The sequence below is a fragment of the Pieris napi genome, chromosome 12 (genome assembly GCF_905475465.1).
Source record: "Pieris napi chromosome 12, ilPieNapi1.2, whole genome shotgun sequence".
NCBI lineage: Eukaryota > Metazoa > Arthropoda > Insecta > Lepidoptera > Pieridae > Pieris > Pieris napi.
This window is the reverse complement of record NC_062245.1, coordinates 11,126,719-11,144,942: the sequence shown is the minus strand read 5'-3', so window position 1 is coordinate 11,144,942 and position 18,224 is coordinate 11,126,719. Positions and strand designations below refer to the sequence as shown.

General features: G+C 34.1%; 1 protein-coding gene across 3 annotated transcripts in view; it reads right to left on the bottom strand.

The window, feature by feature from the left end:
- LOC125054530 (slit homolog 1 protein) overlaps positions 1–18,224 on the bottom strand; it is a 97,125-nt gene that overhangs the window by 2,690 nt on the left and 76,211 nt on the right. For all 3 annotated transcript variants that reach the window (XM_047656492.1, XM_047656493.1, XM_047656491.1), the window contains exons 4-10: positions 17,555–17,723; positions 17,141–17,250; positions 15,121–15,233; positions 13,977–14,113; positions 11,884–12,036; positions 9,393–9,573; positions 3,035–3,174 (exon numbers count right to left, since the gene is read on the bottom strand). In XM_047656492.1, coding sequence (XP_047512448.1) covers positions 3,035–3,174; positions 9,393–9,573; positions 11,884–12,036; positions 13,977–14,113; positions 15,121–15,233; positions 17,141–17,250; positions 17,555–17,723 — 1,003 coding nt within the window. The remainder of the gene's footprint in view (positions 1–3,034; positions 3,175–9,392; positions 9,574–11,883; positions 12,037–13,976; positions 14,114–15,120; positions 15,234–17,140; positions 17,251–17,554; positions 17,724–18,224) is intronic.

The window sequence follows — 18,224 nt, the reverse complement described above, 5'->3', positions numbered from 1 at the left end:
TTTGAACCCTTGACGTTTTGGGCTAAAGCATGCCGGTTTCCTTACGATGTTTTCCTGAAACATACTTCCAGTTTTACAGAAAGTAAATTGGTGCACCGCTGGGGTTCGAATGTACGATCTCAGCGATCAGATCGCTAGTGAAAGTAAGTGGCTAACACAATTGTACAGTAAAGTAAATATTAAAGCATATTTTAGCTAGTGATAAGTGATAACATATACATTATACACGACAAAATAAACCTGACAGATTCTATATGAAACGATTGATTTCTTATATTTTGGTGTTATTATATAAGAAAATGATCAATCGAAGGAAATATCCGAATAATATGAAAATATTTATTTATAATAATTTTACTATCTACGCGAGTAAAAAGTCTCTCTTATAAAAAAAAATTTGCGTGTACTAGTGTACACACGTTAGAAGTGAAACTTCTTTATGACCTTATTTTTCGAAAAATTATCTATATGCAACTAACTTTACAGAAATTGGTTAAATAAAGTTAAATTAGATAAAGTTTAACAAAAGGCTTTTAATATCACAGACTTGAATACAAATAATACAATTATTTCATTTTACCTTATTACCACTAAGATTATTACAGAATTTCATAAATTGTAATAGAATTTTTAGTATCATTGTTATCGTTATTATACATTTTTGTTATTAATGGTTTAGAATCTCTTTGAATCAACCCTGGTAGGGACAAGAAAAAGACGCGCGTAACGGTCAAATGTGACGCGTAACCGAAAAATGTGACGTGTAACGAAAAAATGTTACACTAATTTTTTTTCCAACCCCGATAAAGAAGTTTCACTTCAAAAACTTGTAACGATTTTTTTAAATATAATAGGGGGCAAACAAGCCTACGGACGCCCAAAAGGGCAGTTATCGCAGCCCATGGACACCCATTTTTAGTGAGTCAGCAACGCACTCAGGGAGGGGTACACTCTAACTTGGAATAGTTGGAGGTCGTATCTCTCAGGGAAGACCCCCACCGGGAGTCGATTCCACAGTTCGATAGTGCGCAAAAGAAATTGCCTTGTGAAACAGACTTTGGAAGACTTCTAGCCATCAAAGTGATAAAATTTAGATTTTTGATGTTTATAGATACATTTCTACGAATTATAAACTATGTATATATTTAGGTGATTTGAGTGTCTCTATTCGAAAAACAAAATAACTTCCCGTCGCTTTAATGTAAAATTACGCCTTTCTGTTTCCCTGCAAACGAATTGGTATAGCTAGTGGTACACATTAAAACGTCTAGTATTATATAAATGTAGTATTGATTAAATCGATCGATCGATATAAATGGGATTGGATGTAACACAAAAAACCAGTTACAGCTAAAATCGTTCGCAACGAGAATGGAACAAATGCTTTCGAAAATATTCTACGCTCTCGTATCCACACTCATTTTCCACTACGTGCATTTTCCATTTTTAAAATTCTGCTGAATAATTTAATCAAAGAAACTTTTCTTTGAATTTCGAACATTCTATTTCGTTTTGTCAACTCATTGCGGAAACGAATTGCGCAGAAACTTTCCATTTACTTATGAAAATTAAGTTTTGAATAAAGAATTATATCTACAGCGTACAAAAAAGCAACTTCAGAATGGAAAAAAAAGATTAGTATAAGATAAGATTTTAGCTTATTTAGGATGGTATTCAGATTAAATTTTTTAATTTTTTATAGGCAACAGTTTTATCATAGCACTCCTTATAATAATAATATATAAAGAAACTACGAAATAACAGATTTTTGTTTTTTTAAATTTCCTGGATGAAGATCCATCACAACTACAAAACTTAAACAAAAAGTTCACTTTCAGGAGGATGTTTGGTTTAATTCACTTAATATCTCCAGTAAACATTAGTTTTTAATGATTTAATAGCACATTTATTTTAATTTAACACGTTCGCTGCGTTACGAGATCTATCAGATCTCTTGCAGGACTTTTGTATTGTGCGTTGAACATAATCGTGTTTTTTCACTCCTTGCGGGAGGGTCTAACTTGTAAAGTTCTTTAAGGATGAACAGGACAAATATACATATTTGCTTCCTACTTAAAGCTGAATTCAAGGACATTAAAAAATAAATTAGAGATGGATTAGGTCCCTAACGCACAGTTTTGTAATTATTTTAATTCCTTGCGTTAGGAGATATGTCGGTACTCGTGAAATCGTACGCCTCGTAGACGCAAGAGATGGAGGATGGGATTTTTAGTGTTGTCCTAGAATCGACATTCGGGAAGTCGCGGGCACGTTTTGGAAATAACACTCGCGTACATATACCAGCGTGTTGATTATTTTTGTATGATAAAAAAGTGTAAAAAACCTATTTTATTGCTGAGGTTTCTAACAAAAAATCAACGCCGGATTATACTGCTGCATCGTCCAGTAAAATATTTGTTTTGGAAAATGTTCAAATTTGCCCCCCATTGACTAATAATGACAGTGATTCTGATTATGAAATATTTAACGATAAACCTTTTTCGTTGGAGCACACGCAGTTAAACAGAACTGACGCTTCTAAAAAAACTAAACGAATTGTTACCATTTGCGCGTAATGTACAAGCAATCAATGTGCTTACCATGTTTTAATGAAAAACACTTTGCATAATTAATAAAACTTTTAGAATCGATAACTGAGATATTATTTTATTCCCATCACTACTTACTACACATATTGAACTATCTTCGGGTGCGGTACGAGATACAATCGATATCTAATTTTTTTTTGGTATTTGTAGTTTATTCAAATGTCGTAACTGCGTGCGAACCTAGCAAAATATAAAGCAATTAGCTATCTTTCACCCACAAAAAATTCAAAATATATGTCATTGTTTTTTGGAAGATATAAATTATTTTCAAAAGTGTATTTTTAGGAGACTGATTAGGTCTCAAACGCACCAGGGGATAGGCTTGTTACGAGATCTTTTAGGTCTCCAACGCACCAGCTGAAAGTTCTTTAAAAATGATGGCGCAGTGAACGTGTTAATATATAATAGTTTCAGTTATTACTTACCCATAATATCAACGACTCGTAATGTATCCAGTATCGGTTCCATGATCTCTTCGGGGATGTGTTGCAGCTTATTATTTTGCAGATTCAGCGTCTCTAATGAATTGAGATTGTCAAAACCCATCGTTGGCAGTTGATGAACCCTGTTTAAATATATATTTTATAGTGAGTTACATATGCCAAAACGTATTAAAAGCTAGTTAAAATTATGAACTTTTCGATACGATTTAGTCCTAACTATTTTTAAAGGCCAACGACTTACTAGCTTCTTAAAAACGTTTTTTTTATTGTTGGGAAATCAATTTACTGACCCTGCCTGAGCTTCTTAAAAACCTAACAAAACCCATTTTGCTTAGATACAAATAAAGTAATTTAAAAAAAACTGTTCTAGCACCAATTACTTATTTATTTTCTATTCTAACAGTAACTTAATAAGAACAGAAAACGTATTTATACAAAACTAGCAAACTCTGCGAACTCCGTTTCGCCACCAGATGGCTTCGTTTTATGTAACATTTCGTTTGGTGATCCCGCTTTTCTGTTGAAATTTTTCCTGTTTTTTTTTTTGCTATAAACCTCACGGAGACCGAGACCTTTCCAACGAATGCAAAACCGTGGAAATCGCTCGTGCGTTCTGGAGTTATAGCGTCAGGAAGGAAAACCCGACTTATTTTTATATAGTAGATTTAAACTAAGAAGATCCGCACCACCACTATGTGGACACATCTGCCCACTGAAGTATTTTCGAACCGATGACTTGGCAACCTAGACTTGGCAAGATATCAATTAAATTTGATTGATAACACAAAGAATAATATTGACACCTTTGCTAAGGGATAAATTACTAATCGAAACGTATAAAAACTCATTGAGAACTATATCCTAAAGTGTTAAATTGCTCAATTAACCCTACCCTACTAAAAAAAAATTCAGAAAATTTGATATGTCTAGATCAGACTACATTAATTTACTACTTTTACTAGTGTACTAGATTTAAGGTTGTCTTTTTGTCATAACTACCATCAATTTCATAGTTTAATTTCGAAAGATTATCGATTTTATTTCGTTCTGAAATCCCTAACAAAAAACTGTGTTCATGTCAGGTAGAAGCTCATGTTAGCTGTGGGTATTTCAAAAACTTTGAATCATGCAGCTCAAAAACCCAGGCAGTCTGTTTTATTATTAGGTATTTATTGACCAGCGGTTACATATCAAGTCAATCGAGGATTAAATAATTCAAATTTCATTTATTTAGTTTATCTTTTTTAATCCGTTTTTTATAACTTTGCCTACTGAGACGTGGTCAATTACATTAGCACAAAGCATCGCCCATCGATCTGTGATTCAACCATCCATGTGGTTAGGTGTTCCAACCCCATTAAATTAAAAAAAAGTTATTTTTGAATGATTAACTCAATACTGAACTGTATTTGCAATTGTTAGCTTTTAATATTTATTTAATTAAATTCTAAATATTTTTATGAAACATATTCTTTTGCTACAAGTGCGCATGTGCAATAATTACTCATTTGACTCGTTCGGTTATTTATGAATTGTCACGAATTGACTCGAATAACTGCCCGAAGTGGGAAGGTCGAGTCTGAGTTGACTAGAGGATAAAAGAGCTTGTAACACATGCGCACAGTCAATTCCTTTGTTCAAGTTTGAGTTTATACATTTTACGTAGGGTCAGTATGTGAATTATAGAGAATTAAGTCATCATTGGAGTGTTTAATTTCCTACCCTTAGAACTAGATCAACAAGCCCTAACACAATATTGCTTTATTTCCTGTCACGGTCGCCAAAAATATTTGATGACATAACAGAGAAACTTCCTCGGTTACAACTTATTTAAATATTATTATTTTATAATTAACTAGCTTAGAATGTCGTGTTAATGATTAGATGAACTCACTTTATGTAAAGTAAAATAAAAACCATGAAATTCATCCAGCCGTCTGACGAACAAAAGCTGACTTTGTATTATACGATTATATTAAGATGAATTACACGAGAAATATGAATTGGACCCTCGAATACTGCGCCAGATTTCTGAAAGATTTGATAATGAAAAATGACATCTTGGCACCTGATAAATCAACTCTTATTAAGTGTACAATTGCTCCGACACAAAAATGCTCAAAATTTACGCTTAGAATGTTCCACAAAATAGAACAAAGAAAAATAATTATTATACGCTAACCGCTTTTCAGCGTACGTAATTAATAATTATGAAAAGTGTTGTGAGTAATTAATTTTCCGAACATGTTAGCAATTGCGCTTTTCAACGAAGAAAATCCAAATATTTACAAACAGCACAGCTGCTATAAACGTGTATTATAAAAAGAAAAAATAATTAAGCCGCTTAAATTTATTAAAGTAATAAAAGTGTAAAATAGATTAGCTATATGTGCTTTATAATCAACTTTCATTATGATTTCCTCTCAAGATTAAATTTGGTTTAAACTTAACGTTATCGACTGTTGTATAATACGTCTCAATTAACGAAGCTCCGACGTAGCCCCAACAGACAAAAGCCTTCCTCGGTGAATCACCTCAAATTAATCTTACCCTGACGTTATCCTGGTCTCAATTAATACTTGCTTGAGATATTTATCATAGATAAAATTTAATTTGTTGAAGCCACCACCATAAGTCCTAACAGTTTTATTTTGTTAGTAGTTAAATACTCTAGAGCTATCTATTTTTTTACATGTCAGAGATGGCAAACCTTTTTGGCCGGGCACATTTTTCAATTTCAATACGAGTCTAAACATCTGAGTCTATACATACATTATATTGTTAGTTAATGTATCCATTTTATTAAGTGCGGTGCTCCACATTAAAAGTGGTTTTATGGCGACAGCGACGACGCACAAGTAAAGATAACATTTTTTTTAAAGGTTTACTAAACCTGGAATTAGTAGGCAGTGATGCCAGCTAAAGAATAAAATAAAGTAATTAAAGTTAACTCGATATATTGATTGTGATATTGAAATATTTGTTATTTTTGTATTAGGTCACTTGAGTAAGTAAATATTTAGATTTACCTTTTTGTAGGTAAAACATAAAAAAACGTAGCATTTTTTTTATTGCCCACAAATAGGTCAAATTTGTTCCTTTTTCAATGGAGAACTTGTTTTATAGCAACACTTATGAAATGTCAGAATTCTACGTAATGAAAAATCATAGTATAGTTAGCTATGCTTTTTCAATTAGTCTATGGCGAGAACTAGTGCCGCCATAGATAAGTACACCTGTTACATCAATAATATTAGAATATTGAAATTATGAATAAAATTAACTAATTAATTATCTCGCACGAAATGTTAATTTTTAATATGTAACTTTAATTAAATTAGTGTAATAATTTCAGTACCTAAATAACGTGAAACTAGTAGCAAGTGTAACTGCTACAATTTTGAATAAATACTGTATGAACCGCGAAAACAATTAATCTTCCAGGCAGGAACTGGGTTAAAAGTATCATTAAGTAACATCTCTTCCACCTTGTTACTTAATCTTTAAGACAAACGAAACTTAACTTTATAAGTTAAGGTTACATTATATAACATTGAATTTTTTTGTATTATATTGTAATTTAACTACAACAAGAATTTTAGCGTAACGTAAGTTTTTTTTCTGCTATTTTGTACCGTGAACTAAGTACAATGTAACGTTATTCGAGCCTGTGAATGGTTACATAAATACCAAAAAAAAGTGTGTGTGTGTCAGCTACGACGCACGATTGGAGTTAACTCCTTACGAACGATAAAATGGCGATAATGTTCTGTGGCTGTCGACCATATGTTCATACTAAAGGTGGTAAGAATATATGTTTTTATAATATAAATGTTTGTAGTAGTAATAAAACGTACCTACATCATCTATGCCCAAATAGGATTTTCTTTCTGTGACCAAAGTTACCTTTATAGTAAGAGAAGAATAAGAATGAACAATCTTTTTAGTTTTAATTTCACTGACCTTTACTATTGACAAAACTCTATGGCACGCTAGACAATCTACTTTTATTTTTTACACCTGTCAACACGGACAATGTTGTAACGTGGCTTCAAATGGCGTGAATTCAAAATAGAAAAGTCTGTGTATTGTATTCCATCTCATTCTTTTACACGTTCAATCCTACAGATATATATGTTTGTCTCTTTCTACATAACGCCTCAACTTTTCGTGTTACACTTGATTTTACTCCTCATAAAATTTCCATACCTTATAACTCAAATCGTTTCTTAAGGAGTAAACTCCAAAAAAATCTAGATGTGTTTATACACTTATTTCTGATGTTAATTGTTATCTGTTATAGGGCACTAATACGAAGTAGGCCAATTACAAATTATCGCACAAAAATTTTCAACCTGACAAGTTTTTAGTTGACCTCCTCCGAACTTGACTAGTATTATCAAAGTTTGCAAGTCACCTAGAACGCCGGTTACTTTGAGTGTAGAGATCCTGTACAAATCGATATTTTAGCTTATATTTTAAAACTACAGTGTAGGATCTACGGTTGGCAAGTTCACTCGGGTTTATCTTAGACTCATGAACATACATTTTTCATTCATGCTCTGCTCCCGTTGATAGTTGTGTGTTTTATATAGCCTTTCATACAACACCAACAACCATGACAGAACAAATTCTTAAATATATGTTTATTAGTAATCAAAACAAAGAAATATACAGTATTTAAAATTTTCTTAATCTTTATAAAGTATAAATAATTAAAAATGTATAAAAAGAAAATTAAAACAAATTTAAAAAGTTTGGTCCCTATAGCAGTGTATCTTTAAAGTGCCCTGTAAACGATCAAATTGTTTGTCAAATTTTACGTGTTTGTCAAATTATTTGATAGTGTACTGCTGTGTTTGAGGCGTTTGTCAAACAATCTACGTGTTTGTCGTGTTTGATGAAAATCTGGATTGATGCCGAGTTTGACAAACAGGTTTGAACGTGTACGGCGTTGTTTGTCAAAAAAGATCTCACTCGTTGTATTGACATCATGGAGGACGGTACGCTCAGTGACGATATGAGTGGCAATATTACGAACAATAAATTTACGTTGCATTTCATATCTGTTTATCGTGATATGCCGATGTTATGGAAAATAAAATCAAAAGATTATATGGACAAAAACAAGAGAATTTATCTCTTAATTTCAACCATTCTCGACTCCATCGTCTTTTTTTTTGTATTGATACACAGTGCTAGAGTCAATGCCAAAATGTGTCCTCTGAATTACTCATTGTAAGCGCTCGGCACGGCGACGTCACGTCACAAAAGGAGAAACCAGAATCTACTAGAAATTTAACAAATTTGTTTGATATTTGGTTTGATCGTCTAAGCTATTGTTTGATGAAAACGTGAAGTTTGACAAACAAATTTGTCAAGCAAATTTGATCGTTTACAGGGCACTTTACGCTGGCAGCATTTCCTAGCTGTACTGCGATACTTATTCGGTGAGCGAGGAAACCACCAGCTCTAGGGTCACCGGTACTATCTACCAGGTGCCAACAGATAATTATATTTAAATATTCTTTTAACACAAATTTGTAGCCAGCAGCGATTTATAAAGTTTCAGAGAGTAATGAACGTATAACATAAAAATATTTTGTTTAAATTGTAATTTTTTTACGCCTATTATTCTAACCATATAATCGTGAATATAAATTATTTTAACTTTAAACGCATATGTATAAAAAGCAAAACGAATAGCTTATTAATATTAATGACACTCGACCTAAATTATTGTGAATGCTTCATTCGTTTTGAATAAATAATTCGAGTTAGCTTCACTCCATTATAAATATCGAAGTTCGTACATTTTTAAATAAAAATGTTTCTGTCTATCTCACATATAAAAATGATAATCATAAATACTGAATATTTTTTTATAAATTATATGTTAATATTTATTTATGAATAAAGATGTGCCTTGGCTAATACAGACTTGCTACGAGACCAAAATATCGTAGCAAGTATAGCATAAATTCCTCTACGGACGCGTAGACTGTAGAAGTCTGTAGAATAAAATACCTACGTGCGAGTGAGTCCTGCTATAAACTACACTTGCTATGATTAATAACACTGTACAGTACATGACTCAGGCTGAAGTTAAAGTCATCGTCTACATTTTAGTATTTAAAAAGTATGTCTATAAATGGTAAGCCGTTCTTTTTCAAAAGATATTAAAAATACAAAAGAAAAAGTAGTTTTCATAAACTGTATTATGTTAACCCTCCCGTTTTACTTGCGATTTGAGTAATTTCTCATTGCTTATATAGTAGTAACTTTACTTATATAGTAGTCAATATTAAAATTAATTATCATTATAAATAAGGTTACTTACATATTCTTCTGCAAGTTGAGGAATGTGATCGAGTCACCGTAGCCTGTGAATGCATCTTCACTGATGTAAGTGATGTTGTTGGAGCGAAGGTCCAAGTGGCGGAGACGGTGCAAGGGTCGAAGCGCTTCAGATGGGATCTCGTGGAGGCGGTTGTCACCGAGACGTAGGTATTGTAGGTTTTCTAGACAAGAATATATTTTTAGTTATTTTTTTTTAAGTAAAAAGGTCAGTAATAAAAAAAATCACATCCACCGAAACTTGAACTTATATACGACAGTTTCGGAGAACGAAAATTTGGTACGTAAAATCAGAGAAGCGAATGAGTAATTCGTACTATGCATGAGAACATTGTTCGCATTAAAACATTCTATCAACTCTCGGATTTAAAGATAATAGGATTTAAAAGATAATAAAGTCTTCCTTGGACATTCATAAGTCGAGCGGGCCGGATGGTATCCCCCCAATTGTGCTGCGTACTTGTGCTCCTGAGTTGGCTCCGGTCTTAACGCGCCTTTTCCGGTACCTGTACTCGCTCGGCACTGTTCCGAAGTGCTGGAAGACCGCTTCGATACATCCGATCCCAAAAAAAGGCGATCGCTCTGATCCGTCCAACTATCGCCCAATTGCTATAACCTCCTTGTTCTCCAAAATAATGGAAACCATTATTAATAGCCAGCTCTTGAGGTATCTAGAGGGCCACCAGTTGATTAGCGATTCTCAGTACGGCTTTCGTCGAGGTCGCTCAGCTGGTGACCTCCTTGTATACCTTACCCATAGGTGGGCAGAGGCAATTGAGTCCAAGGGGGAGGCGCTGGCGGTAAGTTTGGACATAGCGAAAGCCTTCGATCGGGTGTGGCACAGAGCACTGCTCTCGAAGCTTCCATCCTATGGGCTTCCCGAGAAATTATGCGATTGGATCTCCAGCTTTCTGGCCGATCGGAGCATCAAGGTCGTCATCGACGGAGCATGTTCCGACCTTAAACCTGTGAACGCTGGGGTCCCACAAGGCTGTGTTCTATCCCCGACCCTATTTCTTCTGCATATCAATGATATGTTGCAACTTAGCAACATTCACTGCTATGCGGATGACAGCACTGGGGATATTCTTTACACTGGCCGGGCAGGTATTTCTCGGGCAGTTGTTGATGAGTACCGGAACAAACTTGTGTCTGAAGTCGAAACTCTACTACGTGGAGTCTCAGACTGGGGCAGACAAAACCTAGTACAATTTAACCCCAAGAAGACACAAGTTTGCGCGTTTTCCGCTAAAAAAACACCCTTTGTCGCTACTCCTCTTTTCGAAAACACTCTTCTTAAAGCCACAGCCAGCATTGGAATACTTGGCGTTGACATATCGAACGACGTTCAGTTTCGCGGTCACTTGGAGGGAAAGGCTAAATTAGCCTCCAAAAAGCTTGGTGTGCACAGCAAGGCGAGGCGGTACTTCACTCCGGGCCACCGCATGCAACTATATAAAGCGCAAATTCGGCCCCACATGGAGTACTGCTCTCACCTCTGGGCGGGGGCTCCCCAGTACCAGCTCCTCCCACTTGACCGTATACAACGCAGAGCGGTTCGAATCGTCGACGACCAATCCCTCTCCGAGCGGCTTGATCCTTTGGCGTTGCGTAGAGATGTGGGGTCACTCTGCATCTTCTACCGCATTTACCATGGAGAGTGTTCAGAGGAGTTGTTCGGATTAATACCTGCAGCTGAATTTCATCACCGGACGTCGAGACAGAATACAAAATTCCACCCGTATCACCTCGACGTCCGCCGTTCCACAACTGAGCGTTTTTCAAGGCAGTTTTTGCCGCGCACAACCACTATGTGGAACCAGCTGCCCACTGAAGTATTTCCGAACCAATTCGACTTAGGGTCCTTCAAGAAAAGAGCGTACCTATTCTTAAAAGGCCGGCAACGCACTCGCGAGCCCTCTCGCATTGAGAGTGTCCATGGGCGGCGGTATCACTTAACATCAGGTGAGCCTCCTGCCCGTTTGCCCCCCGTTCTATAAAAAAAAAAAAAAAAAAAATATTTTCTACTGTATGAAAACCGAAACTAATTATTAATTAACTCAAAACTTCGATAATAATTGGCAACTTGCTAATAAGGAATCCTGAACACATCTAACGAGGAAACTGAATTACGACGGAGTTCTTTGAATATGCGTAGCGCCAAGGGGGGTGTCATGGGGTTATGCCACCCCCATTGGGCCTGGACAGTGTCTCACTTTATTACAATATTTTTATTGAGAGCTTTTCTGTATACTGTGATCCGAATCGGGCACTTTACTTCACTACAAAGACACAAAGTATTTCGTATTTCCGAAGAATTTGTTTGAGAATTGTTAAGGTTAAATTTGAGTTTTTTTTAAATTATTGTTGCATTTAATATTACACTGTCAAATGAATTATGTTATTCTTTTATATAAGTAAAGAAATTCCAAATTTAAACTTTAAGTTCTAGTACTGTTCTGTACTTCTCTCACCTTCGAGTCCGACAAAGGCCTTTTCATCAATACGTTGAATCAGATTCCCTTCAAGTTCCAAAGAGTTCAGGAAGTTGAGATGTGAGAACACTTGGGCTGGTACCTCTCGTAATTGATTGTGGGCTAATCCTAGAGAATCTAGACTCCTCAGACCTGAATAAAAAATTTATATTACCAGACTTGTTTTAAGATATATTTTTTTCTTATTGGACAATTCACACCAATTGACCTAGTCCCATGCTAAGCTGGTGAAGCTTGTGTTATGGGTACTAGGCAACGGATATACATACATATTATAGATAGATAGACATATAAAAACATATTTAAACACCCAAGACCTAAGCACAACACCAATTGCTCATCACACCGATGGGTGTCTCAGCCGGGGATCGAACCCGGGACCCATGGATTCGCAGTAGTACTAACCACTAGACCAATGAGCCGTCTAAAACTAATACAATGTCTAAGAGTATTGTAATTTTCAACTGCACTACCCTCAAACTTTCATTAGAACAAAGCTGTATCAAGAAATTCTTAAAACTTTAATCTTAAGTCACAAATTAATTAAAGTTCGAATTTTATGTAAATTACCAATTTCAATCAATTGTTTATAATTTCCCGTAATTATACCTTGACATTATTTACCTTTCAAAATTGGACGAGTAGTATAATTACGCAACGGTTTATAAATTTTATTACCCGTACCAAGGGCTTAATTACCTTAGTAACTAACGTAACAGCTAATTATATTTTGAGTTAACAATTAACTTTGATTGTAAATGAGATAGCCACGGCACATGCTATCAAAATAATTGGCACACGGCAACATTGCCAATTTTAGCACGCAATGTTTAAATTATGCCTCAAATACATCGTTAGTTTTACTTCATCTATGGTATAAAAAAAATTCATGTCGTTTGAAAATAACTCGAATTGTCGAGTTAATTAAATGTTATTTCACGTATCTGTTGCTAGTTACTTATTAGGGTTAATTTTGGTAAGGATTTTGCTGACATTAACACTTCTTTTTATTCAAATATCTAAACTTACCTATCCTTTGCATTATGCATTATTAAAAGGCAAGGGCAATTCACAGTGTTGCGACTGTTTCACTTATTTCATATCTACCCACCCAAACCAACTTTTAATAATAATTTTATTTCAAGTAAGATTATTTTTGTTAGTAATGACTGAAAAAATAACTCTCTTACAAACGCTCTCTCTTTTTATTGCAGTAGAAACAAAATTTGAATGAAATAAACAAAAGAGTACTTTTTTAAAAGAGTCAACCTCATGGGCAGCTGCCTATTAATTATTTACAAATCACACTCATTCTACTATCCTATTGCAAAAAACTTAAGTGGAAATGGGCGGGCCATACCGCTCGAATGAACAATGGCAGATGGACAAAGAGGGTAACAAAGTGGAAAGGGCCACCAGGAAAAAGAAAGCGTGGTCGCCCTCTTGCAAGGTGGGCCGATGAGCTTAAGAAAGTTGGTGGAGAGTATTGGAGTCAATTGGAGAAGGCCTATACTCAATAAGAGGTCCTTGGAAAAACAAAAAAATATATATATATTATAATAATAGTAGTATTCTATGTGTGTGTGTGTGTATATTTTGTAACGTTTTGTAAATTTTATTTTGTAATTTTTTTCAAGGAATAAATGAGGCTTAATTATTGACGACTCATTGGTCTAGTGGTTAGTACCCCTGACTGCGAATCTATGGGTCCCGGGTTCGATCCCCGGCTGAGACAAACATCGGTGTGATGAGCATTTGGTGTTGTGCTTAGGTCTTGGGTGTTTAAATATGTATTTATATGTCTATCTATTTATAATATGTATGTATATTCGTTGCCTAGGACCCATAACACAAGCTTGACCAGCTTAGCATGGGACTAGGGCAATTGGTTTGAATTGTCTTTAAAAAAAATTTTATTATAATGTCAAATTAAAATTGAAGATTGTTAAGACTTGTTGTTAAGAAATATTCGGTAGTGTACTTAACGTCAACAACCGACCAACTCATAATATATTCTTTATAGACCGAATCACATGTACCACAGTAACACAAAGAATAAACAAAAGTATTACCAGCGAAATCACCCTCCGAAATAGATGTAATACGATTCTCTTGCATCTCGAGTTTCTTCAAATTTTCCAGTAACGCGAGAGCTTTTTGCGGCACCGCCGTTAGTTCATTTCCCCCCAAGTTCAGACGCTTTAGTTTCCTGGGAATCGTTTATCATACACAGTTTGTTTTAATTGTCTGCAAACTAAACTCGTTATTTGTTCAGAGTTTAAGGTGTTTTATGACTTAACAGTATAGTATGTGTGGAAAGAGAACCAACGTAGCGGTTACGCGAAGTAATATAATTCTTATTTACTACATGTTACTTAATTACAACAACTATATACTGTTTATTTTATAATTGAGAGCAGAGTTGGCCTAAAGGCTTCAGCGTGCGACTCTCATTCTTGAGGTTGTCGGTTCGATACCCGACTGTGCACCAATGGACTTTCTTTCTATGTGCGCATTTAACATTCGCTCCAACGGTGAAGGAAAACATCGTGGGAAACTGGCTTGCCTTAGACCCAAAAAGTCGACGTCGTGTGTCAGACACAAGAGGCTGATCACTTACTTGCCTATTATATTGACAAATGATCACGAAAATCTGTGGCTCAGACCTAAAGTGGTTATAGCGCCACTGATATATTTTATTATGACGTAAGCATGATGTCAACATAGCAAAAAAAGTTATTTACGGTTCTCTTTTTACACAAATTTATTAATTAAAGCGCTATTTTGAACTTTAAGCTTTATGTAACTTGTCAAAGCCCTTTAAATTATTCCTATCCCAGGTTTAAAACTAGGTGTTTGTATCATACAATAAAACGAGCTCTATTAGGGCATAGGGCAGACTAACGAATTAAAGTACTTGAAGATATTTAAAACCAAGTGTATATGACCCTTTATGTCATGCGAATACTTACAGAAACATTTACACATATTACACTATTGCCAAAGTATTGTCTAAAGATGTTACAAAATTAATTGCGCATAATTTTAAATATAATCTTTGATATAAAAACCCAAAGAAATCTTTTATTATTTATCGAAAAACATGAACCTTGAAGAGTACTGATCACCTTCTTGCGTGTCTAAAACATAATTATGACAAAACCCGAAATTACATTGAAACTTAATTTCGATACTTTTGAATAAATAATTACTCACTTTTCTAATCCTTTAAAAGCTTCGCCGTCAACAACAGAAATCTTGTTTTCGTAGAGGGTTAAAATTTCCAATGTATCCAGGCCGAGAAACGCTTTGTTATGAACAGCGGTCACCTGAAAATACGCTCATTGAAAATGGTTTTTTGCTTTCTTTGATGAACAACAATGAAAGCTATTTTAAAAATGCCTAACGCAGTTATTTATTTAACCCTTTTCATACTTATACAAAGAAAATTTATTTCAGATTTTCAGATTTAATTTTATATTGGTTAAATAACATTGGATTTAATTATAATACTTTTCTTGTTTTACGTGATTACTAGACATGTATATTAATTTAATATATTTATTGTACACTATAATTTCATCTGCATTAATTTCGGTCATAGCGTTATTTTATATAGCCTCAATAAATTGATTATATCTATTTTATCAGTATATTAAACATCTCTCACATTCTTCTTGAGATGAAAACTATATCTTAATATCTTTTTCTATCATACAGTTCTTACTTAGAATAACGGATAAAAAAAATTATGCAATTTGGTGAAGTTTTTTGAGCGCAATAATACTACGAAGCAAATGTCTGTAAAATAATTCTTTATAAGAAAACTACTAGACTCGGCCAAGCGTTGCTGTGGCTAAGGTTTTTGTTACAGATGTTAAATAGTATCTTATGTGAAACGTTGGTACTTTCAACACAGCGCGGCGCCATCTGTTAGAATTGTGATTTGTGACTGTCAAATAATAACAGACAAATAATTAGCAATAAATTAAAATTGCGACTATAATTTGAGATTTAAACTATCCTATCTCTCAAGTTGGATCTAACTGCACATGGTGTGCAAATTTGATTGATATCGGTTCGGTAGTTTAGGAGTCCATTGAGGACAAACATTGTGACACGAGATTTATATATATTAAGATATCGAAGCAAATAGCAAGTTGTTGTCTTTAATTATCTATACACTTCAATTCGATTCAATGAATTTTTGCTATTCGAAGCAAAAACGAATCCAACAAAATAAATCATCGAAATCGGTATATTCAGCATCATCATGGTGTAACTAACCCGACTTGGTTTTAAAATATAAATAGGGAATCAGGCTGAGTTACAGCTTAAAAAAAAGTAATGAATTCCCGTTAATTCCGTTATTTAAAATGTTGCATTAATTGTTTCCTTTCATTGATTAATGCTGCCAAGTTTGTGGCGACAGCAATATTTAACATTTGTTTATTTTAAAACTGCACAATATCAAAACTTAATTTATCTATAAACTAGATTAACTCTGAAAATAGAAACTCCTTGGTGGCTTCACTCAATCTTAGAAGCCTGACAGAAATGTTTTGTTCTAGTGAGGAGTTGAGGAAATTGTTTGAGACACATAATTCGCGGTACCGTCTATTTCGTGTTCATTATACATAACTTTTAATAGTATTCTGTAATCTGATAGGGCAATAATTACGGTAAAGAAGAGGGTAGACGTAAATGTTTGTTTTTAGATATCTATATACGCTCACTAATAATAGTTCATTATCAAAATTTTATTCTTTTATTTTTAACCAAAGATACAAAATGTATATTTTTGAAGTTATACTTCTTTAGGCGCGTTATGAAAAATTGATGAGAGTGAAATTTTACGATGCGCGCGCACCGTTACACAAAATTAACAGAATGAAGTTGCCCACGGAAGATGCAACGGCATTGGACATACTTTAAAACCAACATTCGAATAATAATAGAATTTATGTTACACTTAATGTAAGAGAATAATAAAAAATATTTATTTATTTAATTTTTCAAATGTAAACTGAACTTTATTGACTATAATGACTCCTTTTCCAGTCTTTGATTATTTAATTGTAATTAATTATTTGCTTGCAATCAAAAACTATTTTTAATAATGCCAAAGAAGTTTAACTTCTTACGCGCGTACATAAGTACACGCACCCTTTTTTTTGCGTACGTAAAGTAGTTTATTGTCCTGTTATTAAACTCTATGCTATGTTAAATACTATACCTTATTGTGATTCATATTGAGAATCAATAGGTGGTTCAAATGAGTGAACGACGAGGTCGGTATGGTCGCCAATCTATTCTGAGACACGTCCAGCTGAGTTAATTTGTTTCCTGAAATGTTTAAAAGCCACTGAAATACTATTAAAATAACTGTTACTATTTCTACTGAGAATACTAGGAATAAAATAGCTCTAAGGCACAGAAATATAAATAAATTATAACAATATTACTATAAATTAATAAAACCAATAAAACTGGCAATCTGTTTCTTTTTAATTAACAATTCCAAATTTAAAATTTGTTTAAAACAAAAAGGTTGTTCATAATTTTTTACAAGACCCGGATACAAGTCAATTTGACAAATCGTGTATTCCAAATTTAAAACACACAATTTCTGAAACTGTACAGGCCTTACCAATAGAGCTAAGCGATGAATCTTCAATAACAGCCAGGGTACTGTTGTGAACAGTCAAATGTCGTATATCCAATCCCAGGAATATGTATGAGGGAAGTTTTGCCAAATTGTTATGACGAAGTTTCAGGTAAAATATTATCATTGGCTTCGAGCGCAGCGTATTCATCGCCTGAAACAGTGTTTTCATTGAACCATTACTGTTATTACGACATTCATGTGAAGCTTACTGAATGCATGTAATTAATAATTAAATGTCCCATATTGTAGTTGTTGGCGACTCATATGTATAAATAGGAATAGATTATTATAAGTTAGTGTTAGTGACTATATATACAATATGAATTAAGTAGATATGAGCTATAAGAAAAATAAGAATATTGTTAGTAGCTCATAAGTAGAAATTAAGTATATATAAATATGTTAGGTAAAAATATGTTAAGAAAAATATAGTTAAATAAATTAATTATATGCTTCGCCGAATAAAAGGGTCGCGTAGCTCTCGTCGCGGTATACGCGCACAGATGGCTGTAAGCGCAGCTCTCGTCGCGGTATACTGTCGGAGTACTTAAGCTCGGCGAGATTTACGCAAAATCTTCTTTTTCCTCCGCAACGAACTGGGACCCAAGAATAATCGGCGAAGCAAGAAACAAGAAAAAGGCGCAGTTTCATT